The sequence below is a fragment of the Camelus dromedarius genome, chromosome 9 (genome assembly GCF_036321535.1).
Source record: "Camelus dromedarius isolate mCamDro1 chromosome 9, mCamDro1.pat, whole genome shotgun sequence".
Taxonomy (NCBI): domain Eukaryota; kingdom Metazoa; phylum Chordata; class Mammalia; order Artiodactyla; family Camelidae; genus Camelus; species Camelus dromedarius.
In genome coordinates this window covers 71,392,927-71,418,637 of record NC_087444.1, presented here as the reverse complement: position 1 = coordinate 71,418,637, position 25,711 = coordinate 71,392,927, and the positions used below count along the sequence as shown (strand labels likewise).

The 25,711-nt window shown below is 59.4% G+C and overlaps 2 protein-coding genes across 7 annotated transcripts; one reads left to right on the top strand and one right to left on the bottom strand.

Annotated features, from left to right (window-relative positions):
- Window positions 1-435: 435 nt before the first annotated feature.
- Window positions 436-4,201, bottom strand: BLOC1S3 (biogenesis of lysosomal organelles complex 1 subunit 3). Of its 4 annotated transcripts, none has more exons than XM_031458846.2 (2): window positions 4,121-4,201; window positions 436-3,643 (listed from the first exon to the last, which is right to left on the bottom strand). In XM_031458846.2, the coding sequence occupies exon 2, from the start codon at window positions 3,632-3,634 to the stop codon at window positions 3,032-3,034; it is 603 nt and encodes a 200-aa protein (XP_031314706.1). In that variant the 5' UTR covers window positions 3,635-3,643; window positions 4,121-4,201; the 3' UTR covers window positions 436-3,031. The 4 variants fall into 4 exon arrangements, with proteins under 4 accessions (XP_031314706.1, XP_031314707.1, XP_064345487.1 ...); XM_031458847.2 differs by having other exon boundaries at window positions 4,106-4,178; XM_064489417.1 differs by having other exon boundaries at window positions 436-2,329; window positions 2,996-4,177.
- Window positions 4,202-4,236: 35 nt separating this feature from the next.
- LOC105095480 (trafficking protein particle complex subunit 6A) lies at window positions 4,237-24,589 on the top strand. Of its 3 annotated transcripts, XM_064489415.1 has the most exons (10): window positions 4,237-4,802; window positions 12,064-12,131; window positions 12,250-12,367; window positions 12,970-13,053; window positions 13,225-13,318; window positions 14,736-14,795; window positions 17,235-17,339; window positions 18,235-18,678; window positions 21,003-21,134; window positions 22,473-24,589. In XM_064489415.1, the coding sequence occupies exons 1-10, from the start codon at window positions 4,719-4,721 to the stop codon at window positions 24,278-24,280; spliced, it is 2,997 nt and encodes a 998-aa protein (XP_064345485.1). In that variant the 5' UTR covers window positions 4,237-4,718; the 3' UTR covers window positions 24,281-24,589. The 3 variants fall into 3 exon arrangements, with proteins under 3 accessions (XP_064345485.1, XP_064345486.1, XP_031314705.1); XM_064489416.1 differs by lacking the exon at window positions 18,235-18,678; XM_031458845.2 differs by lacking the exons at window positions 14,736-14,795; window positions 17,235-17,339; window positions 18,235-18,678; window positions 21,003-21,134; window positions 22,473-24,589 and adding an exon at window positions 13,851-14,166 and having other exon boundaries at window positions 4,510-4,802.
- Window positions 24,590-25,711: the final 1,122 nt, after the last annotated feature.

The following is a 25,711-nucleotide window of genomic DNA, read 5'->3' as shown; positions in this document are numbered from 1 at the left end:
TGCTCTTCACCTAGTAGCTGATAAGATCATTTCAAAATGCACATCTGATTGTGTAATTTACTGCTTAAAGTCTTTCCATGATTCCTGGCTGTTCTCAGGAGAAATGAACAAAACTCTTATGGGGGACCCCAGGCTGGCCTGGCCCCTGCCGACTGCTCTGTCGTATTTCATTCCCTGTGCCCTTGGCTCTTTGTACTTAGCAGCCAAGCCTCTGCCTCAGGACATTTGTCCTTGCTGTTCCTCTGCCTGGGACACCTACCCTCATTTCTTCTTTACATAATGAAATATTTAAGGTGTGCAGATGTTACAATGAACATTACACTGAACAACTCTGTCTAGACCATCCCGTCCAAAAGCAAAGAGTCATCAGTTTAGGTGAAACCTGCTAATTACTCCTCCTGATAGCACCTTCTTGTCCACCAGAAACAACCAAAATCGCATTTGAGGGGTATTTATTGCTACTGCTTTCCATTAAATTTATAGGGCACATGCTTACAAACCCAGCAATCCACACCAGTCATTTGTCATTTAACCTTAGATGAAGGCTACCATCTTGAATGGATTCTCCTGCAGCTTGCTGTGGTCTTCTGATGTTACACGGTGGGGATTCACTCACGTTTATACTTCTATCTTTAGTTAATTCACTTTCACTGCTGTTTAACATTCCATCCAATCAATCGATCAAAATTTATGTCTTCATTCTCTTGTTAATGACACAATTACCAATGTTTCTATGAACAAAGAGCACGCGCTGGGCTGTGGGGTAGGTCCACCATCAGCTGCCCCAGGCATTGCTGAAGTGTCTTCCAGGAAATTATGTCAATGTACATTCTCACCCACAGGGTGTAAAAGTTCCCTGGTTTCACCTCCACACCAACAATCGGTATTGTTAGACTTTTTAAATGTTGCCAATCTGACAGGTGAAAAATGCTGTCTCACGGTGGTTTTAATTTTATTTCCTGCCATTTAAAACTACCCTGATGTGAGTGAAAAACAGTGCCAGCCTTATCAGTAAACAAAGGCTGCTGTGGCCATCAAGTCATCAGCCACTACCGCCACCCCCAACGGTGAGCAGAGGGAACTCAGGATGCAGACAAGCAGGCAGCCCAGCCTCTGCAGCCACCCCCAACCATGTCCCCTAAGGGAACTCAGGATGTGGAAGAATTGGCCCTAGACAGCTAGGTGCATATCAAGAAAATTATTTCAATGAACCCAGATCTTTGCACCTTCCCATACATAGAAAAGCGCTAAATTCCTTGAGCTATCTGATTTTCTTTAATTAACAGTAATCTTCTGATGTTCCGACTACCTGGTCTTTGTGGCAAAACTTCTACATATCCTGGCTCCCTCCTCGCCTCTATGAACAGAGCAATCTGAGAGGCTGCCTCCTGGGTTCGAGTCCTCAGAAAGCCACCAAATAAAACATAAATCTCAATTTTTAGGCTGTGCATTTTATTTCAGTCAACACCGAGTACCATTTTTCACCTCTCAGATTGGCAAAGATAAGACCCATGGCTGATGCTGGGTTTGCCATTGGAAGGAAGCTGTCACTTCCACAGGGAGTTGGCGGTGGGTGTAAACTGGCCGGGCTCAAGGCACTGCAACAGCCAACTCTAATAGGAAGTTTCTTTCTCCATTTTTCTGTTTTACGTCAGGTAGAGAAAGAGTGTACATTCATTCTCTAAATCCTCCCATTTGCAGAATGTAATCCTCCCACCCCACCCCAAGCCAAATAACCTCTTATTTCCCCTCCACCCTCAGCCCCAGGATGAATTCCCAGGCTTCTTCCAGAACACAGGCAGTGTGGCTGCCTCCTCTGCAGTTGGGAGAGGCTATCCAGTGAGTCTGCTGAGTCAGCCACACAGCACTCTTCCCCACTTCTCCATCCTGGGGGCTCAGATCTCGGCTTCTGGTTGGGAGAATAAGAGAGTGGGGGAGGGGAATGCACGTGAATGGGACTTCGGGACTAGGGCTGGGAGGGGAAGATGGAGCAGGTGAGGAGAAAGGAGCTAACCCCGGGCCCTGAGCCCCAGAAATCCAAGTCCTTTAAGCACTGAAGGGCCAACATGATGAACAGACACAATGCATGTGGTCCTTATCTGCAAAGTGGTGTCATCTTGTGCCCCAAGTTCCAGGGCAAGTCTGTTTTGGGCCTTGAGTGTCACAGGGATCTCAGCCTGGAGAGTCAGGAGGAGGCTCTTCTTGTCTCTGGAGCTTGGCCTGGAGGTGGGGAGGACACACCAACTCAGGTCTGGAGGAGATGTCACCTTGGACCTGGAGAGCTGGGAGGGGGACCCCCTTGGGATCAGGAGGGGACCTCATCTTGGGCCTGATGAAAGAAACCATAGTGGGTCCCTGCAGCCCAGGATCAGATAGGTATTTTAAGCAGGATGGGAGAAGCAAAAAGCAGCAGCACCAAAACTAAGGGTACAGCAGGGCCTAGGAAACAAGATCAGGCCAAGGAGGTGGAACTAAGCACAAGAAGGAGCCAGGAGATAGCAGAACAAGGACTAGAAGGAGGGGGTGGAATCAGGGCCAAGCCTTGGGAGCAGAAAAAGGGCCTAGACTAGAGGGACAAAATTCCAGAACTGGAGCCAAAGGAGTAAAGGAAGACATCAGGGATCCCCACTAGATTCTGGGGATCCTGGGGGAAGAAAGAAGCAAGACCAGCCCAACTGAGAAACCAAACTGAGGCAGAGACAAAGTAAAGGTGAGGCCCAGTGAGTCCCCAAGATGGAGACACATCAAGGAGGTGCTAGTTACCCAAGAGCTGAAGCCAAGCTTCAGACACAGGCATAGCACCAGGCAGCAAGAGCCAGGACCAGGGGGAGGAACCAGATGCTAAGGCCCAGCGGGGCTGCACACCATTACACCCTCCCAGCCATCCACACACAGACACAGACACTCAGCATTGTTCAGGGAGCGGGGTTAGCCCTGAGGGTAACAGCATGATGAGAGGGGCACAGAGCCAGGTCCCAGAGACTGCAAGGCCTACCCCCAGGACATAGTCAGGAAGGAGAGTGGGTCATGGCTAGGCCAGCGGTCCCGGCTCTTGCTCCGGCTCGGTTCCCGGCACGCCGCGGATGTCGGGCAGCAGGCGGCAGCCAGCCACGATATCCAGGCGTTCGGCCAGAGCGCACAGGTCCCCCCGCGCCAGGCGCACGCTGTGGGCCGCCGCCAATCCTGCCGCTTGGGCAGCCGCCAGCCTACCGGCCAGAGCGGCCACATCGCGGCCCGCGCGACGGTACACGCCGCTCACCGCGGCCGCTACATCGTGGTCCAGCCGCGCCTGGCTCTCAGCCAGCCGGAGCTGCAGCAGAGAGCGCGCGAGGGCGGGCGTCGGGGCCTCCTCCTCGCCCCAGGCCTCCCCGGCCGTCTCCCGCTGCACAACAAGAGGAGGCAGGTCCCTCGGCGCGGCTTTCGGCTCCGGCTCCGGGTCTGAGTCGGTCTCCGCGGCCTCCCCAGCCACCCTCAGCCCCGTGGGGCGGCCTCGCGTCGGGCCAGAGGGGCCCAGGTACAGCTCCTCCTCCTCCGACGAGGACGCAGAGAACTCCGAGTCCGTCTCGGCCGCCTCCCCCGGCACCACCGTCTCAGGCCTCCGCAGCGGCTTCCGCCGACGACTCTGGGACGCCATGGCACCGAGCTAGGGAGAAGACGCGCGTAGGGAGTGTATGAGGCGCGGGCGCCCTATGGTGGTTAAAAGGCGCAAATTCTGGATTCTCAGCCCCACCACTATCTTAGCGGTTTGGGGCCATCCACTTCCCCTGCCTGGGCTTGTTTCCTTTTCTGCAAACAGAGATTATCCCTGATGATGGGGGCTACTGGACTGCAACCTCTTCAGTGTACTGATGGGGAAACTGAAGACCACCAGCTTGATCAAGGCTCTGAAGCACGAGCTCCCAGAGTCCCAAATTAAGCTCTGTCCGATTTTGCCTCCGAGCAGAGGCCACACCCTCCACACTGGCCTCCAAGCCTGTCAGATTGGGAAGCACACGGGCTCTCAGGAGCCGTTCAGGGACCAGTGCCTGGATCATAGAAAGGGTGACAGACAGTCCAGATGACTCTAGGAAGAATGAGCTAGTCGGGGCGGGACGGGGAGCTCTACCACTGAAGACGGTACCGGGTCACCGAAGCTCCAAGCCTGCGAGATCCGCTACCCAGCCGAAGTGCTGCGTCTTTACCGAGGGAGGAGGGCGACAAGCCCCAACCAATGAGAGAGCAGATTGGGCGGGTGTCGGCGGCCAATCACGTGGGCCGTGCGGCTACCAACTCTGAAGCAAGCCCTCAGGACCAGCTTTGAGGGCGCGTGTGGAGTCACGTGGATGTAGGTACTGCCAATAGGAAAGCGGTTGGGCTGGCGCTTCCGCGTTGTGCTGTGAGAGGAGTGGACAAATAGGGATTCTAAAAGACGAGATGTCACGTGTAACCAGTGACTCGGCCAATGGAAATGCTCGAGGACCCGGAAACAGGGGCGAGACAGGGGAGGGCGGAGCTGCCTGTCACTTGCGGCCAATGTAGGAAAAGCAGCTCTTCCCCCTAGTCTCCCAGGTTCACGCGTGCACCACGAGAGTCCAGAAAAGTAAGGCGGGGCTAGCCTGAAACACCAATGGAATCGAGAGTAGGCAGGCTCGAACTTAGATGGAAGAGGCGGGGCTTGTCCAGCCGGGCCAATGACAGCACGAAGCGCTGGGCTGTCTGTGGGCGTGTGAGGCTGGCGCATGGCGGACGCGGCACTGTTCGAGTTTCTGCACACAGAGATGGTGGCGGAGCTGTGGGCGCACGACCCCGACCCCAGCCCCGGGGTGAGCGCCGGGCCCCAGAGGGGAGGAGGCACTGGCCGCTGCGGGAAGGCTGGGTCGAGGTCCCGGGGAGCGCGGAAGAGGCCCCAGTCGAACTCCTGCCCCGCCCTTGCCTCGCTCGGCGACGTCGGGCGCTGGCTTCCAACTATGGAAAGCGGAGGTCGCAGCCGGGCGGTCCTCGCGGGTTGCTTACTGCTGGAACTGAGCCAGTTCGGGTAAAGCTCTTAGTCCAAAGTCTGGCACAGACTAAGCGGATCGTAGTTACGATAATTACTGTTATAAGATATATATTGAGAACTTACTGCCTGGGTTGATCCCGCCTGCACCACTCACATTAGGTGTGAGAGCAGATGATTCGATCTCTGTGACTCAGTTTCCTCCCTTGTAAACACCTGAGACTCAAAGTGAGACATTTATTCAGTCAACAAACTTCCTGAGCGCTTGTTGTCTTCCGGGCACTGTTTTCCTGTCCTTGCGAAGCTTACATTTCAGTAGGGGAGTCAAACAATAAAAAATAGAATATGCCATCAGTTAGTGAGAAGTTCTATTAAAAAAAAAAAAAAGCTTCAGGAGAGTTGGGGAAAGAAAAGGAATGGAGTGATGGATGGTGGAGGAAGGACTTTCTGAGAAGAGAAAGGAGGAAGCAAGCCTGGGGAGCAAGTGAGGGAAAGAGCATTCCAGGGAGACGGAGGGTGGAAGCCCTGCAAAAGGAGCATGCTTGGCATTTTGGAAGTTGGACTTACGAAAAATAAATGCTCAAAAGTTTGTAACACTTAGTGGGATGTCTAGCACATAGTCAGCCCTCAAAACATGTTATAAAATCTGTTACCAAGAAACGGTGGGGGAGATAGTAGGTGCTTAATAAACGGGGGCGGTGCTTCCTTTTTTCATTAATATTCTTTTTATGATCCTCCTCATCATCATCTACTTACAAGACTTGTTTTTTATTGGCCTAGGTGTTCTTTCCAATTTAGGAGCCCTCACAAGGGTGTTTATCATCTCAGCATAGTTTTCTTGAGCTCATTCACTTAAACTATAAATAAAACCTGCCAAGTGCCAGGCTCTGCTGTAGGGCCTGGGGAAGACTCAGCCCACCATGCAAAACCCTTGCCCCCCAGGAGTTTACATGGTAGTGGGGGAGACAAATAAATGATTATATATCGTTTATGTTATGAGAAAGAGAAAACGAGGCAGGGACTGTGCACTGGGGAGGGGGTTGCAGTATCTCAGCACCCCATCCTTCCTAGCTTGCAAGCCAGAAACCCAGGAGTCCCCAACATCTGCCTTTACTCCCTTGCCTCCAGCCATCAACCAGGCCCTGCCTGTCCGTGGGTATAAATTTGTTTCCCATCTGGCCCCTCCCTGCCTTAGTCCAGGCTTTCTCCTCTCTGCCCCATACCAGCCTCCCCCTTATCTCCATGCTCATTTCATCTGTCACATCTTCTCTGCCCTGACACCTATGAATCTTTCAGATCTGGGCTCAAATGCCCCTTCCTCAGGGAAGCCCTCCCTGAATCCCCAGTGGAAGTGAGGTATCCTTGTTCCATTCCCACAGCCCCCCTCCCCACATCACGATAAATATCTATCTGAATTCTGTATCGGTGTGATCCTTTGATTCACATCCAGCTCCTCGCTGCTCTGTGTGCTGTGTGGGTGGGGACCAGTTCTGGGTATCACCACAGAATGGTGTGTGGATTTGCTGAAGGAGTGAGTGCAGCCCCTGGGGCTGTGCAGGGTGGAGGTGGGAACTGAAATTCATTTAATATTGTGACCAATAATAGCACCTACCATGTCGTCTCATGGGCCTCATGCTCCTAGTCTCATTTGATCTTCCCCACTTTGTAGATGAGCAGACAGAGGCTTTGATGGATGGAGTCCTTGTGGTCAAGTGGCGGAGTCAGGAATGTTACTGGGCCTCCCACTTCCAAAGCCTGTGCCATAAATGCTCTCCTATCTTTCTCTGTCCTCCCTGACACTCTCCAGGAGGATTTTAATGAGTTTCTGCAGCCAACCCAGTGTGGGGAACACAGGGTTCCTCTGGTTTGCTCACTACAGGGCTTTCAGAGCACAAGCATGCCGGAGACCCTTGGGCTGTGGCCCTCTGCCTGGCTGTCACCGCAGTTCTGATGCTAGGGTCCCACACCAGAGATTCTGACCGAGCTGGGCCGGGAGGTGGCCTGGGCTCGCAAGAGTTCTCCACGTTCCTTCAAGCTGAGGAGTCCTGTTTCTCAGGGGCACGTCTTGGGCAACCGCTCTGTTTCCCCACAGTCTTTTGTCTTTTGTTCCTGGCCCCTCCCGTCTCTGTTCCTTCTCTTTGGTCCAGAAAGTGTCCTGTCTGAACCACACGCAGGTACTCTCAGGTACTTCTCCTATCTCCAGCACAGGATCTTACTGGATTTCGTCCTCAGAACAGCCCTCCGGGATGGATGTCAACATTCTACTTTACAGAGGAGGGACTGAGGGGCCCAAGAGGGAGGACCTTCCCAATGCCGCATGATCAGAGGCTAAATCAGGACCCGGGCATCCACTCCTGAGCTCATCTGTGGTGTCAGGTGTGCCCCTCCCAGCAGCCTTGGAGCTTCTTGAGGACATGTCCCTGCAGCACAGGCACCCAGGGGCCACAGTCACTGTTTAGGGCTTTTTGATCTCCCTGTGCTGCCTGGTTATTTGTAGCTGGTGAATGGATTCTCCTGGATGGCTGCAAGTTGAATGGGAGACCAGCCAGAGGGACCAGGAGTCAAAAGACCTTTGTTACCGAAGCAGGAAAAGTTCTGGGAGGAGGAGGAGGCAGTGGTTTTTCCACCTCAGGGAACACTGTGGGCAAAGGAGTGAACTCCTGTGTGTGTGTAATGCGTTGTCACCCAGTACTGTGAGCCCTGGCCGGTGGCCAAGGAACAGCTCTGCCAGGGCAGCCTTCATCCACTGAGGCCCAGCAAGCGCCCAGGCCAGCCCCTTCTCTCAGGAGGGCCTGGGGTGCAGATAGCAGCTATCAGATACTGTCCCTGTCGTCTGGCAAGAACCTGGGAAACCAACTGGATCCCGGCAAAGTGGACAGCAGGGGACAGAGGCCGGGAGAGGGCGCAGGGCATCTGAGGCCACCGAGCCAGTGGTTGGGTCTACACGCGAGATCTGGGTCTCTGACCCAAGGGTCATGGGAGCCATAGGTTTCAACTGAGGTGTGCCAGGCTCAGATGTACTTTTTAGAAAGACCTCCCTGACTACGTGGAGGCTGGGCGGGGGCAGGGCGCTGCTGTGGCTGGAGCCCAGAGCCCAGGGGAGAGGTAGACAGAGGAGCGGGAGGAGGAGGGGGAACCGGGCATGGGGGGGAAGGCGGGGCTTGAGGGTGTTTGGAGCTGCCTGGGTGGGTGAGTGGGGAGAGGCCAGGGTGACAGGCTGGGAGGTGTGCTGGCTTTTCCCTCTCACTCACCTGGTCTCTCACTGCGCTGCTTTTGGGTCTCCTGGGACCATTCACCTTGAGGTAGATCAAAGTCATCCCTTCTCCCCGGGCTTGTCTTAAGGTAGGAAGCAGGGCCGCTCCTTCCCGGGATGCCCTGGCCCAGCTCAGAGTGGCTCCACGGGTGGGGGTTGAACCTCACAAATAAGCGAGGGGTAGGGCAGGCGGGAGAGCCAGGCAGACAGCCCCCCAGACAGCCCCTGAGCCAGCCTCTGGTCTCTTCAGTCCAGGAAGGGGCGGGCGGCTAGTTTGGTTGGCTTGTTTTCCATTCATCCTACTCTGTGGCCCTTTTCAGTCTGAACGCTTGACTGAATGCTTAAATCTCTTTGTTTTTTCTCCTGCTTTGTTCCATTTTTGGCACTCGGATGAATACTAGACTTCCTGGATCTCTTCCACGAGTTGACTTTTCTCTCGTTTTTCTTTTTTTCCCCTACCTCGTGGTTTTTTCTTAATGACCTGTGAGGTTTTATCTACTTGCCAGGTTTGTCCATTTTTCAGCTCCCTTGTGAACAAATGTTTATTTGGGCTACCATATTTTTCATTTCCAAGAACTTTCCTTTGTCCCATCGTCCCTTCCTCCAGCGCCCGTGCTCTTTGTTGGATGCACTTCATGCTGACACTGATAAGTCTTCTTGGCGGGGGAGGGTCCTCTGTGTTTCTCCCAACATCTCGTTTCCTCTCAGCGGGCTGTTATGGGAGCCCAGAAAGGCACTGACTAGGTTGGGCTGGGCTCCAGAAGCTTCCAACGGGATGGGAGAGCCCACCTTGCCCTCCATAGGAAGGAGAAACTCCTAGTGTCTGAAGAGCTTTTGTGGGGACTGGGGTTGAATGCCACCGAGTCCTGCTGCGAAAGCAGGTGAGGCTTCTGCCTCCTTCTCCACCCTCCCCCCACCCCCTACCTGCCCTCTACCCATCACTCCCCATCTCCCTGCCACTCCCAGTCTCTTCAGTAGATGGCTGGGGACAGTGGGTCCAACAGTAACGGCAGCTCTGGAGTGAGCTGCTTGTCTCTCACCACAGTTCCCATGTGGGGACCCTGAGGCATGGGACATTAGAGAGCTCACCCAGGGCCAGAATTCACACTCAAGCAGTCAGAAGCTCACCTAAGGGAAACCTGAGCTTGGGAAATCCCCCCACACCCCCTCAGAGCTCCCCGGCTGGGCTGAGGACCCTGATGACTCTGGCTGTCCCTGCTCAAGGCCACTGTCCTGGCTGTGAACTGGGCCTGGGGCATCTTCCCTCCCCCACCCCCCTCCCCTGCTTAATTCTCCCTTCAGACACAGACATGGCTCCCTCAGAGGAGAACATCCTTGCCCAACAGAGGTCATGTCCCAGGAGTACTACACGGCCTTTTTCCCTCCCTGCAGCCCCTGGGGCCATTACCCCTCTACCCCCAGAATGCCAGCTCCATCAGGGCAGGGACCGTCTTTGTTGCCCTCTAATATGGCCCACGTCAAGAACATTCGTGTAGCACTTGTCATGTGAGGAAAAGGCATTCTCCTTAGCCTGGACTGCAGAGGCCCCCTCCCCGCCCCACCTCTCCTGACTGTCCCCCCACCTCTCAGCCTAAGCTGCATTCTCCGGGCTTTTTCCGGCCCCTCCCCAGTAACCCTCAACCCTGGGACTGCTCCTGGGGGAGCTGGCTCTGCCCTGCTCTGTGCTGCGGTGGGGGGGGGGGTGCTCAGCCCTCTCACCAGGTCGTCATACCCTGGGCACTCATCACCCCACCAGGCACAGTAGGTGAGCTCCTAGAGGAAGGCCAGGGAATGTTTGTGGAGTGAACAAAGGGGAGTGGGGAGCCCTTGGGACCCAGATGTGCAGATGTGCTCTGGGTCAGCAGGGCCCAGCCTGGCCCCCTCCAGGCACTCACCTCTAGAAGGAAGGTGACCCGGGAGTTGGCCATGATCCCTGTGCTGCAATCAGTCAGCACACAGGACAGAGCCCCTCCTTTGTGGGGTTTTCCTTCCAGCCAAGGGCTCTTTCCCCCATCGGCCAGGGGGCTCATTCCAGAGGCTGATGGATGCAGAGGTAGTGAGTGATGGAACCCCTTCCTGAGCCCGACTCAGAGCACTTGGTTTACATTTCCAACTCCCTTAATCCTCACAAGGACCCTTGGCAATAGTGCTGTCAACCCGGTCCTTGTCCACATGAGGAAACAGGCCAGGACAGTTGGCCACTGCCCCATCCCACAGCCAGTGGGGGTCATGGGATGATCTGGCTCCGGGCGTGAGTTCCCCACTGCCTCTCAGCCCGGGCAGCATCAGCCATCGCACCCTCCTGTGCGGCATTCCTGCTGCACCTCAGGGCACCAGAGAGCGGCGTCGCTGGGGCACCCCAGGCCCGGTGCCCATAGGAAGAGGCCGGAATGGAGGGCTAGGGCCTGAGTGTTATGTGGCCGGACAGAGGAGAGGGCCACCTCTGCTGGGGCCAGGACCTGCTCAGGTCTGAAGGTCAGCCCTGTGGCCGAGGGCATCTCTGGGAGGTGTTTCCTAATAACCCCTCTGTGCCCCGGTCTTCAGGGGTGACATGCAGCCTACCCTGCGGGGTTGATAAAATTAAACGAGGGGGTTTGTACGAGGCCCAGCGCATGCTCGAGTCTCAGTTCCTCACTTTGTTCATTCAGTATGTTTCTCATGTGCCTCTGGTTTGCACAGGCTGGCAGGACAAGCTCAGGCCTCTGGAGTGGCAGGCTGGCTTTGTCCCTCCAGCTCGTGACACCTCCAGTCCCTCACACGCCTCCATAGACCCCACCACCCTCGGGACCTGCACCCGCCCCTCACTCCAGGAAAAATGAGGGTCTTCCCCAGGCTCAGCTGCACCCGTGCTGGTCAGCTCTTTCCTGATAACACCAATCGATTCTGTACACACTTCGAGCGTCCATCCTTACAACACCCTACGGGGTGTTCTTGATGTGGGCCACCCCCACAGAGCTGCTTCCCTCCCGGGTCCTGCCCCTGCCTCTTCTCTGTTCTCCCACCTCGGCCTGCAAGATTTTCTCCAAGAGGCGTGGTGCCTCACGCCATAGGCCGTCCTGATATTTCTGATGCTCCCGTTTGGGCCTCTCTCCCTCTGCTCTCTCCAGGTCACACGGGTAAGAAACACATACAGGTCAGCTCTCCCCCAACCACGCTGTCTGCACTCCCCAGGCACACAGACACCAAGGACAGCCTTCCTAGTGCCCACCTCCCCGTGCCTAGTCTTTCCACCGTGGGACCCTGGCCTGCCCTCCAGAAGGCCACGTGGCTGCCACTGCCTTCCTCAAGCACCCGGTGGAACATTTCCTTCCCCTGAGCCCCTGCGTACCTATCGCAGGATTCTTGGCTAATATTTTAAGGCCTGATGATCATAGCTGGCTTTTACAGCCCCCTGCTGGCCCAGCCAGGGCCCACACCTTCTGGCCCCCTTGTTCCTCAGGAGCCCCCGGGCAAGTCATCCTGAGCTTTAGGGGTGATCAGAGTGCTACCCTGTAGGGTGTTGTAAGGATGGACGCTCGAAGTGTGTACAGAATCGATTGGTGTTATCAGGAAAGAGCTGACCAGCACGGGTACAGCTGAGCCTGGGGAAGACCCTCATTTTTCCTGGAGTGAGGGGCGGATGGGGTCTATGGAGGCATGTGAGGGACTGGAGGTGTCACGAGCTGATGGGACAAAGCCAGCCTGCCACTCCAGAGGCCTGAGCTTGTCCTGCCAGCCTGTGCAGGAAGGCCCTCCCTCTTGGGTCTCCGCACCCTGAACTGTCAGTTGCTACACTGGGTGGCTTCCTGGTGGAGGTGGCCAAAGGCCCCTGAACCTCTCTTCCCTGGCCTTGTAGGGACAGAAGATGAGCCTGTCGGTCTTGGAGGGCATGGGCTTCCGCGTGGGCCAGGCCCTGGGTGAGAGGTGAGAGGTGGGCAGGGCCCAAGGTGGGGTCCCTTCCTGGGCATGCCCAGGCGGGGATGGGGTGTGGCTCCACACAGGAACCCAGCCTGGCTCCACAGTGTCTGCCAATGCCCCCCAGGCTGCCACGGGAGACGCTGGCCTTCAGGGAGGAGCTGGATGTCCTCAAGTTCCTGTGCAAAGACCTGTGGGTGGCTGTGTTCCAAAAGCAGATGGACAGCCTCCGCACCAATCACCAGGTGTGTGCCCAAGCCTGGCCCCGCCTGACATCAGAAGGGCTGGGGGAGGGGGACCACCACGGAGGGAAGTTGCAGCCGGCCCTCCCCAGCTGGGAGGCAGGCACAGCCCCCATCGGGCCCTCTGTGCGATCCTGATCCTTCAAGGGAAGCCAGGAGGCTGCAGTGGGGCATTGCAGCTATTCCCAGATGACCACAAGCCTCCAGGGTGGCCCCAGGGCGGCAGAAGGCCCCTCGTGACACTGCCTGTCTCTGCCTGGTCTGAGTTCCCATCGGGCACCTGCACTGTGCCCTGGCCCAGCTGGCCGCTCCCCAAGCCTGGCTGGCAGCTTCTCACAACCCTGGGAAGTCCTGCATCTTGGAGGGTAGTGGGGGTGGGGAGGACCAACACACACCCCCATGGGTGGACATCAGGCCTGGGTCTGAAAGCCCGTGGCCCCTTCTGCAGCTCTGAAGGGCGGGCCTGTGACCACAGTAGTTTTGAGGGAAGGGTCCTCACAGACCTCATCGCAGAGGAGCTGGGGCACTGGGTCCCTGCTTCCCTTCCTCCCACCACAAAGGTACTGTGACAGCCCAGCCCCCATGGGCCCCTTCTCTGTCCCCAGGGGACCTACGTCCTGCAGGACAACAGCTTCCCTCTCCTCGTCCGGATGGCCTCAGGCCAGCAGTACCTGGAGGAAGCGCCAAAGGTATGCGGGGCAGTCCTGGGACTCCAGCCCCACCCTCAGGTAGGCCCCTGCCCAAGCCCAGGACCCCGGGAAAGGGTGGACCCTGCGGTGAGGCCCAAATCCCAGCATGGCCCAGGCCCTGGGTGTCGGCCTGCCTTCTCTTCCCACGGTGACCTGTGCCCCCGCCCCCAGTTCCTGGCCTTCACCTGCGGCCTGCTGCGCGGCGCCCTCAGCACCCTGGGCATCAAGAGCCTGGTCACCGCCTCCGTGGCAGCCCTGCCCGCCTGTGAGTTGGGGTGGTGGTGGGGGGGGTTCTTCCCATCCCTTGAGGCTAGCAGGGGCTCCAAAGTCAGGCCCCACAGAACTTGCAGCCTGCGTGATGGGGTGTCTTTTGGACCCCCAGGGCCCCACTGGTCCACAGGGTCCTCAGTCAGACAGAGGACCTGGAGCACCCTGCAGCCAGACCTTCACTCCCCGTCCCCCCCGGTGCTTTCCCTCTGCTGGTCCCCAGGGGGACACAGGGCCCAAGTGGGCAGGCTCTGAGCAACGTGTGCAAAACATGCCATGGAAGCTGTACCAGGCCCCTCCCTGGCGACCTACATGCTTGGCCTCTGTGCCCTCAGTCACCCACACATCCCTGGGGTGCAGGGCAGGTGGGCAGAGAGCATCACCCCTTTGACCAGTGAGGAAACAGGCCCCGCCTGAGGCCACCCAGGCTGACGCGCAGGGCAGGGATGAACGTTTCTGAGCTCTTGGGGTGTTTTCTGCTTCTCCCCTCCGACCCCAGCCTCAAGCTAAAGCCAACCCGTCTTTTCCAGGTAAGTTCCAGGTGGTGATCCAGAAATCCTGAGGTGCTTCAGGTCCCATCCCCAGCTGAGCCTCACGCTGGCCCGGGGACCCGGCCACTGCCTCTGGTGGAGGCCAGAGGGCTGATGCTAAGGAGACACTCCTTAGACACTCCTGCCACTTCAGGGCATCACACAGGCTCAACAGATGGGTGTCACAGGGAGGTGGGGGCGTCCCAGGGGCAAGGTGGTCCCTGCTGCAGTCAGGGCTGATGTGGAGGGATGCCCGAGTTGGACACATTTCTCCACATGGCAGATGTTCAATAAAGGTTCTATCCGTGGAACCAGATTCAAAGTGGAAGGTGGGGGTCACTCAGTGCTGCGAGGGGAGGGGCATCTGCAAGCTACAGTTCGTGTCGTGGATCCTGTGGGGGAAGCAGAGTACCCCATGTAGCTCCCCGTCCCTCATTTCCCGCCCTCCTGCTCTCCCTCCACCCTGGCCTGAGCCCTGGAGCTTGCTGCCTCTCACTCATCCCGCACACCTAGCAGGGGCGGACGGCCCCCAGTGCTGGCAGCCTCACCAGCGTCAACAAGTCTAGGGCTGCCCTCTGCCCAGCAGGCCCCATGGGACGGACCTCTCTTTGGGAGCAGGGCCAGGGGCCCTGAGTGACTGGAGTGCCAGCAGGGGTGGGCTGGACTGGGGGCTGCCAGAACGAAGGATGGATGGAGGTGGGGTGAGCCAGACACCCTCAGTTCCAACCCCCGCCCCTGAGAGCGTGTGCGCGCACACACACACACTTCATGTGCCTGGCGGACTCGAGTCATATCCAGAACATGGCCGGGCTGACCAGTCCCCAGGCAGCTTGGCATCTGTGCCCTCACCCCTCCCCCTGACATCTCCCCTGTTTACATTCATAGCATCTGGGGGCATCACACATCTGGACTCTGCCAGGCTCTGCCACCTGCTGCTTGAGCTGGGTAAGTACCCCTGCCTCAAGCTGTAAACTGAGGCTGGGGGAAACCCAAAGGGAGGAGGAAGGGTCTCCTTGTTTAAAACACCCACAGTAGGTAGGGCTCCTCTACCTCTGTAGAGTCTGGTGCAGACACCCTGTCCAGCCGCCCCTCCCCAGCACACTCAGCTCATCACCACGTTCCCTGGCTTGCCTCTGAGCCTTTGCACATGCTGTTCCCTGCCTGGGCTACCCAACTCTCCAAACTCATGCTACCTCTTTGGCGTCCAGCAGCCTCCCAGCCTCTGCTGACCACCGCACCCCTTGGAGTGGTTACTCACTCGCCCTGAGCCTGCAGCCCTGGGCAGGCTCCCCGACAGCCTCATCCTGCCATGCTCTGTGTTTACTTGTTTACAGCCCAGGAGCCTTTCCTCTTGGGTCCCTCTGGGTCCCTGGGCTGGGTGCTGGCACTGTCCAGCACAGAGCCTGCAGGTGTTTCCCAAATGAATTGCAGTTACTCAGCTTTGTCTGAGGGCAGCCGGGGAGAGCAGGGGATTGGCCTAGCCCTGCCCTCAAGAAGCTCAGGGGCTGTCCTGAAGGTTCCCTTGCAGACTCACCCCTCACTCAGACACACTAGCCTGGCCTCCCCTGACAGGACTGGGGTGTGGAGGAGGGGGCTGAGCACTGAACTGGCAGAGGAGAGGAAGGAAGTCTTCCTGGGAGAAGCGGCTTAAGGCCTGGGGGAGGAGAGAGAAGTAGCCCAGGGGAGGGAAGAGGGCATAGCTTGGCTACCGGGGGCGGTGTCTGGTCAGTGGGGTGCCCTGCAGGGCTGGTCGGCTCTCTTCTCTCTTGTCCTGGGCACTGTTCTGTGGTTGCCTCTCCCGTCTCCCCATCAGGCCAGCAGCAGGGAGACAGGACCCTAGAGAGCAGAGGGGCCCCCATGGTATCTAAGGCACGTCTTGCCCAACCCCAGCCCCACCTGCCCCCTCATCTCTCAAAGAATGTCTGCAAGTGTCGTCATTTTACATGAAGCATCTAGAGCAGCTGGTAAATGGGTTGGTTGGTTGGTGCCCAGGGAGCATGAGCTGCCGCTGTCACTGCTGGGTGCCAGGATCTGTGCTCAGCGGGCTCCTCCCGACAACCATGAGAGGCAGGCATGGATGCTGGCCTACTTAGCAATGAGGAAACCAAGGCTCAGAGAGGTGAAGTCACCTGCCTAAGGCCACACAGCCGGGCCCTGAAGGAACTGGCAGCTGAACCCAGGATTGCATCTTCTCTGGGCCTAGACTCCCACTCCCTGTCCCAGCTTCCTTCCCTGCCACAGCAGCCGGGCCCAGGGGCTGGCCCCATAGATCCCCTGGCAGGTCCCCCCCCAGGCGGCACCGAGGCAGGCCATCTCCATCCCTTACGGGGGGCACTGCACAGGGGCAGATCTCAGTCCTCAGGGGGCAGCCCCCAGTCCTTGAGAGCATAGCGCCCCGACAGGGATAGGCCAGGCGGGCTGAGGAAGGGGCGGGGACAAGGTGGGCAAACCGGTCGGGCAGCTGGGCTCCCAGCTCCCGGGCCTCTCACCAGTTGGGCCTGCGCTGACTGACGCAGCTGGCGGCAGGCAGTGGGGCTGGTACAGCAGCTCGGCGGGGCAGGGAGCTGGGGCTGTGAAGCTGCCGTCAGGTACGTGGGACCCCGGACTGGGGGGATGGGAGTGGGCAGGGGCCACGTGCCTAGCCCCCAACCCTCACTGACCCTTACTCTCATCACCCTGTTTCCTCTGCCTCGGGGCTTCCCCTGTCCCCGCCTCCAAACAGCATCCTTCCCTCACTTCTGCTTTGGGCTCTTGACATTTTAAATCTAGAACACTTCATCTCATCCCCAGTAGGCTGAGCCTCTCCCCAAATCAGACCACCCTGATTTCATTTGCTCCCCTAGAGTCCCCCTCCCTCCAACCCTCCAACCAAATGTCCCAGCCCCGAAATTTCAGGCACTTGTGGCTCACTGCTTCCCACCTCTCACCACACTGGTTTCAAGTCCCTTCAAAGGGCCCCACCTTCCACAGCATACACCCCCAGTGCCCAGGTCCCCCTTATTTTTACTCAACTACCCACCGGCTCCCAGCTTCTGTCTGCTCAGCACCGCCACTGTCCTGGCCTCTTGGAAATTCCTAGCAGCTCCCAAACACCCAATTACCCAACCCTTGGAAACCTTACCCACCCCAAATTAGCCCCTAACCCCCCCCCAACTGTTCTCTGTCCTCCCACGTCTGGCCATCTGTCCCCTGTCCTGACCTCTCACTGTTACTCAGAAGAGCCCCTCTGCCCCACCTGGGTGACCCAGGCCCCCAACATCAGGGACGAGGTCTCTCATCCATCTCAGGTCACAGGGAGCTGTCACGGTGGGGGGTGGGGGCCCTTGCTGGGGCCTGAGAGGGCTGGGCACTGAGCCTGGCCCTGCCCCACTCCTCTCCACACAGACCCCCTGGCCACCATGCACAAGCACTACGCCGTCCACTTCGCCAAGGGCTCCCGGCCCCCCACCGACTGCTATTTCTTGGACCCGGAAATGGGGCACCAAAAAGGTAGGGGTTCAGTTTGGGGGTTCCTGGCAGGGAGAAAGGCCTGTGAGTTGGGGGCTGCTGAGTGGATTGCTAAGCAGAAAACCTCAGGCCCCGGGGGGAAATGCCACCAGCACTCACCATCAGAGGCTTCTGCACAGGGGGCCAAAGGTGGGAGCCTGAGCTGCGATGCCAGCGGGGGAGGCCCACCTGGCCTGCCCCTTCCCCAGCATGAAAAGAATCCCCTCCCCAAATCACCAGGCCTGTGGGGACTGCCCCACAACATGGCAGCTTTGGGTGGGGGTAGGAGAGCGAGCCCCCGCCCCACACTGAGTGTATTCGAACAAGGCGGGGGTTCAGCCTCCCACGGTGACCGCAGGTGCTCCTACTCGGGGTTCAGAGGGGGCAGTTAGCCCCCATTAGGACTGATTCAGCCTCCTTGGGGGTCTGTGCCTCCCAGGGCAGTCGCCTTCCTGCTGGCCTATTCTGAGCCCAGGTGCAAAGGCCAACCCCCTTCCCAGTCCCCATCCCAGCCCCCTCCCCACAGCCACTGCCCATCACTGTGGCCTCCTCTGGACCAATGAGGCCAGCTCCCAATGGATTGCTCTCAGTCCCCCCTCACTGGGGACACCCCAGGGACCAATGATTTTGGGGTAGCAGGGACTCTGGGGCATCATCCCCTCTCCAGCCCCTCACCTGGCTAGGGTCCAGGCCCCTGGACCTCTTCTCCCCTGACCTGTGGAAGAGCACAGAGTGGGGCCCCTCTGCCCACACCCACCTCGTCATTTTCCCCAACTCCTCCTGAGCCTCAGCTGAGCGATAAGCCTCAGCCTGCACCTGAAGATCTGACCTGGTTCCTGCTGGTGCCCCTCAGGGGTCAGGGACCCAGGCCCAGTCACCCCCACTTCCTTCCTTCCAGGATGCTGTCATCAGTGGTGCCATGACCTAGCAGCACCTGGAGCCCACGGGCCCTGTTGGCCGCTCCCCCAGGCATGCTGGCAGTTGGCCTACCACAGCCACAGGGGGTGTGTCGGCGGCTGTCGCTGGGGCCCCCAGCCCCCGCTCCTGCAGCAGCAGCAGCAGCAGCGGTGGCAGCCCCAGGCCCCAGCTCCCAGCCCCCTGCGGCAGCGGCTCTCCCCTGCCCAAAGGGCCCAGAAGGGGATGCCTGCCACCTCGACTGCCCCCGTACAACCAGCCAGCGCCCCCCAGCCGCCCCCCGCACCCACCACGGCACACACCACGGCCAGCAGCAGCCCGGCCCTGCCCTCCGCCACCAGCACCCTCCTGGAGCCCAGCAGGCCCACTGCGGCTCGGCCCCTGCCCGCCCCTGCTGCCTATGGCTCCTTCACCTCCTACAGCTCCGGTGCTCACCCAGCCTTCCCAGAACTCTGTTCCTGCTGCCTCGCTTCCCACCTGGGCCTAGGGCCTGCCATCCTCACCCCTTGCTCTGGTCCCTTGCCCTGGGCCTCGGGCGGCCACCTCTGCTTCACCTGCTGGGATCCAAGCTTCTAGGCCGGGCCTGTCCACAGTGCCCCCGTCCTGGACTGGCCAGGGGCCTGGGCCCCAGCTCTCACCCTCTGCTGACATCCTAGCTCTGCTTTCTCTCTTCCCTGCCCTTCCTCTGCAGAGGACTTGGAGCAGGGGGCCACGCACACCCGCTTGTTGGCCAGCTCTGGTATGGGGGAGACGGGTCAAGTGTGCGGCTGCAGCAGGAGGTAGGAAGCAGCCTAGGGGATGGAGAGAGCAAGGCAGCCATGGGAGGGGTTCCACCCCCCACACACACACACACTCATTCATTCTGTGACTAGGTGGTACTGGACCCTGCAGTGGGTACCAGGTGCTGTTCTGGGGGTGCCCCAGGAAGCTGGGCAGACAGAGATCATGGCCTTTGTGGAGCTCAGGGTCCATGGTGGTGGGGTGGGAGGGGCGGATACAAGAAACAAGATAAGTAGCAAAGTTCAAAAGTGTGTCACCAGCTGATAAGCAGGATGGGGAAGAATAAAGCAAGGAGAGAGGAGGGCGCATCAGGATTGGCAAATTAAACAGGATCATCAGGTGAAGCCCCACGAAGGTGACATTTGAGCAAAGATGGGGCAGTTCTCTCGAGTAAGTGGCAGCAGGATCAGCAAATGCAAAGATTCTTTTGGGGCCAGGGGGAGGCAAGGAGGTCCACATGGCTTGAGCAGGGGGCAGTGAGGAGGAAGATCAGAGGGTGTGCAAGAGGGAGGAAGGCGGCCGGATGCTGTGGGCCTCGTGGCCGCTGGCCGCGGTGAAGGCTTGGCTTTTGACCTCCCAGGGAGGCGGGACCCCGAGGCGCAAGCACTGACTTGAGATCCGACAGGAGAGTGGACTGGAGGAGGCGGGGGGTGGGAAACTGGAGTCCAGGCGAGAGGAGCTGGTGGCCTGACTGGTGGCCTGACCAGGGAGGTAGAGGTGGAGGTACATGCTGGTTTCTGGGTCTGGCTGGAAAACAGAACAACAGCTTCACAGGGACTTGGCCCCAAGGTAGACACGACCTTGTCCCTAGAGCCTCTGGGCCGCGCTGCCCATTTCCCTCAAGGGAAGTAGAGGCTCCATGAGGTGAGGTCAGCCAGCCACCAGGCACAGCAGGCTCAGATCTTCCCGGCCGCCAGCTCATCTGACCTCAGCGGAGTCTTCCTCCTGCCCTCCCAGCTATGCCTCCAGGCCCTGCGCCGGCCCTCAGGGACGGAAGGAAGCTACAGCCCAGGCCTCTATGAAAGTGGGTGTGTCCTCCCCACCACGCGCTGTGAGGCCAGCCTGGTGCCCCCCCACACACACTGAGCCCTACCTTTCTCGTGCCCCAACTCTGGGTCCATGAAACAGCACTCAGTGGGAGCCCGAGACGGGAGGGCAGGCACCCTCTGCAGAGTGGACACTGTAGCGCTCGCGCATTAAATGCTTGTGCCAGAAATTACCCCAGAACCTGTGCCCTAAAGGGCCATTCCAGACGACGACATTGACAGAGGGCTCACCCCTGTGGCCAGACCCTTTGGCACCCACACTCCCTGGCATCTCTGCATCCCACTCTTCAGAGGAGGGGACTAAGCCTCTCAGGGGCATCACTCTGTCCGGTATGCAGAGAAAGGTGGCAGGGCCAGGACCAGAAGATGCGTCTGCCTGGGCTGGGGCAGGATTAGGGACTTGCGGGCACAGGGTCACAGAGAGGTGGACAGAGCAGAGGAAGGGGTGGGCAGGAAGCTGAGGAGCCTGTGGCTGTCGGGGCCTGGCTGTACTCAGAGCCAGGCTGACAGAGGAGGAAGGAACTGACACGGAGAACTTTTGAGCATGGAAAGTGGTATCTTAAGTATTTGCAGGCCTGGAGTCTCAAGAAAAGCCCATGGGATTTTCCTAGGGGGACCACGGGCTGGTGGCTGAGCCTGGTGACCTAAGGCCAGGGCAGCCAAGTACCCACACGTGTCTGGGTCGGGGCCAGAGGGAAACTAGCCTTCCAGCCTTTGCCTGGTGGGTCTGGGGCCCAGAGGGACACAGATGCTTCTGTCTGAGGGTTTGACCTGAGTCATCTCTGGGAGTCAGGGAGGGGGATCCCTGTGCAGGGAGCAGCTGAGGGCAGGCACTGGGGAGGGCAGACGGGAGGAGGGTGGTGCCTGGCCAGCCTCATTGACTCGGTTTCCCCACCTCTACCCCCTCCTCAACCCCGGCCCCCAGAGATCCTGACAGAGGATGATGTCTACTGCAGCTGCCTGGCCAAGACCCTTTGCCACGTGCCCGTCCCTGTGACTGTGGGTTTCTATGCCCCCTTTGGCTGCCGCCTGCACCTGATGCTGGACAAGATCACGGGTGAGGATCTGTGTGCGTTGGGGGAGGGGTGATTAAGGGAAACGAAGCCTCTGGTCCCTGCCCAGCCCCAGGTTTCCCCAAGACCGGCTCACTCCTAAGGCTGGTCCGCTCCAGTCCAGATGCCATAAGTCAGCATTAACCGGGTCCCTCCCCACACCCATAGCCTCTGCCCCCCAAACCCCAGTTCCTTGCTCCAGTTTCATCTCCAGCCTCCTGGCCTCCAGCCTCACCCCCTCCTCCACCAAATCTACTGCAAGGAATCTTTCTAAAATACAGCTCAAGCCCTATTCCTCCCCTGCTCAAAAGCCTCCCACATCTCCCCAGCATCCTAGGGAGAAAGCCCAGGTTCCTCACTCTTGCTAAGTCCCTCCTGGCTTCTGTGCTCCTCGGACCCATCTCTTCTCCTCAGCCCTGGCCCCAGGCCTGGTGCCCATGAGACCCCTGGCCGATAATGTTAATTGAAGACATGACCTGAAACCCAGCCAAGTTCCACAGGAGCTCAGCACTGGTTCAACCCTGTGGGGGCTCAGACCCTAGCCCTGATCACGGCCAGAGAGGCTGGAGGTGACTCACCTCCGTATGCCCAGTGGTGAGCACTTCCTAAACAAGCCCACATCCTGCCTCTGTGTTGTCACGGAACAGCAAACAGGGTCCTGGGAGGAGAAGAGATGCAGCTATAAGGAAAAGGGAGACAGCATGACGGACCTTCTAGCTGTGCTGGGTGACTCCCACTTGTTCACTCCCTAACTTTACAGCAGGCAGATCCTGCCCCAACTTCTCGTGAGCCATCCTCCAGACATTCTCCCAACACTTCCTCAGTGCTCAAGGGGCACAAGGTGACCAAAACAACCAGGGCCCTACCCTTCCTGGGCTCACAGACCAGTGAAGGACCTGGGGACAGACCTGTCCCCAGACAATTGATGACCCAGAGTGGGGTGGGCGAGCCCAGGGGCACCTGACCCAGCTTGGGGATCAGGGAAGACTTCCTGGAGGAGGAGACAGCTGAGCTGTGAGCTGGAGGAAAAGCAGTAAGCCAGTAAAATTGGGCCAAGCTGTGCCCTTGCAGCATCTCTTCCTCAGCACCTCCAATGCTCTCTTTCATTCCTTAGAGCCCTCCCTGCCTCTGTCCTCTGGGGGCTCCATTTCTACTCTCCTCTAACCCTCACCTCCCCCTCAAGACTCTTTCCTGTTCAAGCCTGGCTCCAGGCCTCTCCTTCTGCTCTTGCTCAGCTTTCTGGGATGGGCCCTACCCAGGCCTGAGCCTGGTCCCCGCGGCCAGAGCCCAGCTGCTCACACCGTACCCCCCAACCCCTCGCCCGGTGCCTTCGGTCCCCGCAGCGCTGATGCAGCAGGAGGCGACCCAGCGCGAGGGCGAGGAGCTCCAGCGCGTGCAATGCCGGCCGCGGTCAGTGCGCGGCTGGGGCTTCCCGCAGCTTCTGTGGTACCTGGTGTTCCTGCAGCCAGTCATCACAGAAGTGCACCTGCGGCGCAAGAACGTGAAGTTCCTCTTCATCCGCTTCAGCGCCTGGCAGTACGCGGGCACGGACAAGCTGTGGGCCGGCCTGGTCACCACGCTGTGCGAGGGCATCCGCCATCACTACGGCGCGCTGCCCTTCAGCGTGTACTCGGTGATGGGCAACAAGCCGGGCGCGACGCCGGGCTTCTGCCAACGCGAGTGGCACTGCCGGCTGCGCGTGTGCCTGGCGCTGCTGGCGCTGCTGGCGGCGCTCAGCCTGGGCGTGGGCCTGCTCTACCTGTCGGTGGGCAGCCGCTCACTGGGCCACGGCGTCGCCAATGGCAGCCTGCTCCAGGTGGTCGGGGGCGCGGCCACCACACTGTCGGGCTCCGGGCTGCTCATGGCCGTATACTCAGTGGGCAAGCACCTGTTCGTGAGCCAGCGCAAGAAGATTGAGCGGCTGGTGTCGCGCGAGAAGTTCGGCAGCCAGCTGGGCTTCATGTGCGAGGTGAAGAAGGAGGTGGAGCTGCTTACTGACTTCCTGTGCTTCCTGGAGATCTACCAGCGGTGCCGGCTGCGCGTTGTGCTCGAGGTCACGGGGCTGGACACTTGCTATCCGGAGCGCGTGGTGGGCGTGCTCAACGCCATGAATACACTGCTGTCCGACAGCCACGCGCCCTTCATCTTCATCCTGGTGGTGGACCCCAGCATCCTGGCCGCGTGCCTCGAGAGCGCCGGCTCCATGAAGGGCACGGCCGACAACGGCTACCTCTTCCTCAACCGCACCGTCACGCTGCCCTTCTCCGTGCCCATCATGGGCCGCCGCACCAAGCTGCAGTTTCTGCACGACGCGGTGCAGAGCCGCGACGACCTGCTCTATCGCGAGATGACGCGCAAGCTGCGGCCGCCGGGCGGGGCGGGGGACGGCGAGAGCACGCGGCTCCTAGGGGTGGAGACGCGGGCGGGGGCCCAGCGCGCGCAGAGCCGCGTCGACGCCGAGGCGGCGCGCCGCATCCGGGAGGCGCTCTTCTGCCTGCACGACGAGCGCGACTGCCTCTACGAGTACGTGCCCGACAACGTGGTGTCCATGCGGCGCATCGTCAACACGGTGCCCATCACCGTGCGCCTGCTGCAGCAGCAGCAGCAGGGGGACTTCGTGGGCCCCTCGCCGCGCCAGGCCGTGGCTTGGGTCGTACTCGCCAACCAGTGGCCATGCCGCCTCAGCTGGGTGCTGCAGTGCCTGGAGGACCGGCAGCAGGCTGGGGGCGCGCCAGACGCCCGCGCGCGCCTCTGGGACGTCTTCTGCGACAACAGCCGCGAGCTGCACACCATGACCAAGGCGCTGCAGAACGTGCTCGACCTAGACGGCGACCCCGAGCTTTTCGAGCGCTTCCTGGACTCCGACTTCCCCTTCACCGTGGCCGAGGCGCAGAGCCTGCTGCGCTGCACGGTCAACCTGGATCATTCCATCCGCCGCCGCATGGGCCTCATCCGGGCGGTCAGTGCGCTCAAGCCGCCTAGCCCACCCAAGTCCCCCGCCCACGACGCCCCCCACACCGCCAACGGAGCCAACCACGCCCCAGGGGAAGCCATGTCAGGTCGCTCTGCAGGGCACACCCCTGCGCATGCCAGCGAAGCCCACCACCCCCAGGACTGGGCTCAACGGGGCAAGCCCAGACCTGTGGCTTAAGCGCCCATCTCTCCAGGGGAATCCAGCCCAGGCGGGCCTTGAATGGAAGACTCTGGGGTGGCAGGAGGCAATAATTCCATCTGCCCAGATAAGGGTGTAAGGGGCATGACTGGGCCAAGACCCAGGGTCCAGTTTCCAGAATGAAGCCTGTGGTAGCCACAATCCCCAGGGGAATCTGTGAGCCAGAGAGAGCTGTTGGCAGTAGCCACCAGGAGTGGGCAGTGTATCAGTGCCAGTGTCTGAGAGCTAGGGCAGAAGGACCAGTGGAGGAACTCAGGTTCATGTGCAATAAATGAAGATGTGAAAGCCCCTGATTGCTCTTCGTGCCCTGGTCTCCCCGGCTCAGCGAGGGCTGAGGATGAGGCCAGCCCTGTCCTGCCAAGCTCACTTCATCTCCAGGGAGTCGGGCAGTCTCAGCTGGCAGCCTCATGGCTGGCATCCCAGTGGCAGGTGGGGCTCCGGGGGCGGTGGGCGAGGCTGCAGAGTCAGGGGAGATGAAGGACAGACGGATGTGCACGTTGACTCAGTGGAGAGCGCCCAGGCCTCAGGGAATCCAGGTCCTTGTCCCTACACCCTAGCTTGCCCCTCTGTAGGTAGGGCAGGAGCTGGCATTTCCGAAGGCGGTGTCCCTGGTGACCTCAGCAGGCTGATCCACTCTCTCGGGGTGGCTCCACCCCAGGCCTAATGGGTTAATTAGGCCCCGCTGGCACCTCAGTCAGCTGAGGTGGGCACTGCTGCCTCCCTGGACAAGTAACTGTCCAGGGGGTGCCTACCTTATGGGTCACTCCAGGGCCACCTGATGAGCCCCTTGATGAGGACAGGGAAGTTGAGCAGAGATGGTGCACTTGTAGGACACTGAGTGGGGGCCATAGCCAGGCTGAGGAGGGGCTTTTCCCAGGGCTGGACTCCACCACCATGCCTTACCACCTTCCCTCCTACCGGTGGGACAGAGACCTAGAATGTGTGCACCACGCCTCTGGGCAGCTTCCGGTTCCTCACTGGTCAAACAGCCACACAGGCCTGTGGCGTGCCTGGCCCAGTCCAATGGGGGATGGGGGACCAACACTTAACATATCCTGTGTGACCAGAGGTCAAGGGTATGACTTCTGAGCCAGGGCCCCCAGAGCTGTGGAGACAGTCCCAGAGGGAGCCAAGAGCACTGCAATGATGCCCACCCTCAGGCTGTGCAGTCTGGTAGGGATCCTGACCTCACATGCCTTAGCTCCAAGGCTGGGCACAGCACCCCAACATCCCTGGCCAGTAATTGCTTCAAAATGGACGCAGGGAAGAGAACCAGCCTGGGACTTTACAGGAGCTGCCAGAACTGAAGCACCAGCAGTCCCGGCACAGCTGAGCTAGTGGGATAAAGCTGGACACGCTGGGAGCTGTTTTCCAGTAGTAGCAGGTGAGCCTGCCCCAGAATGAAACCAC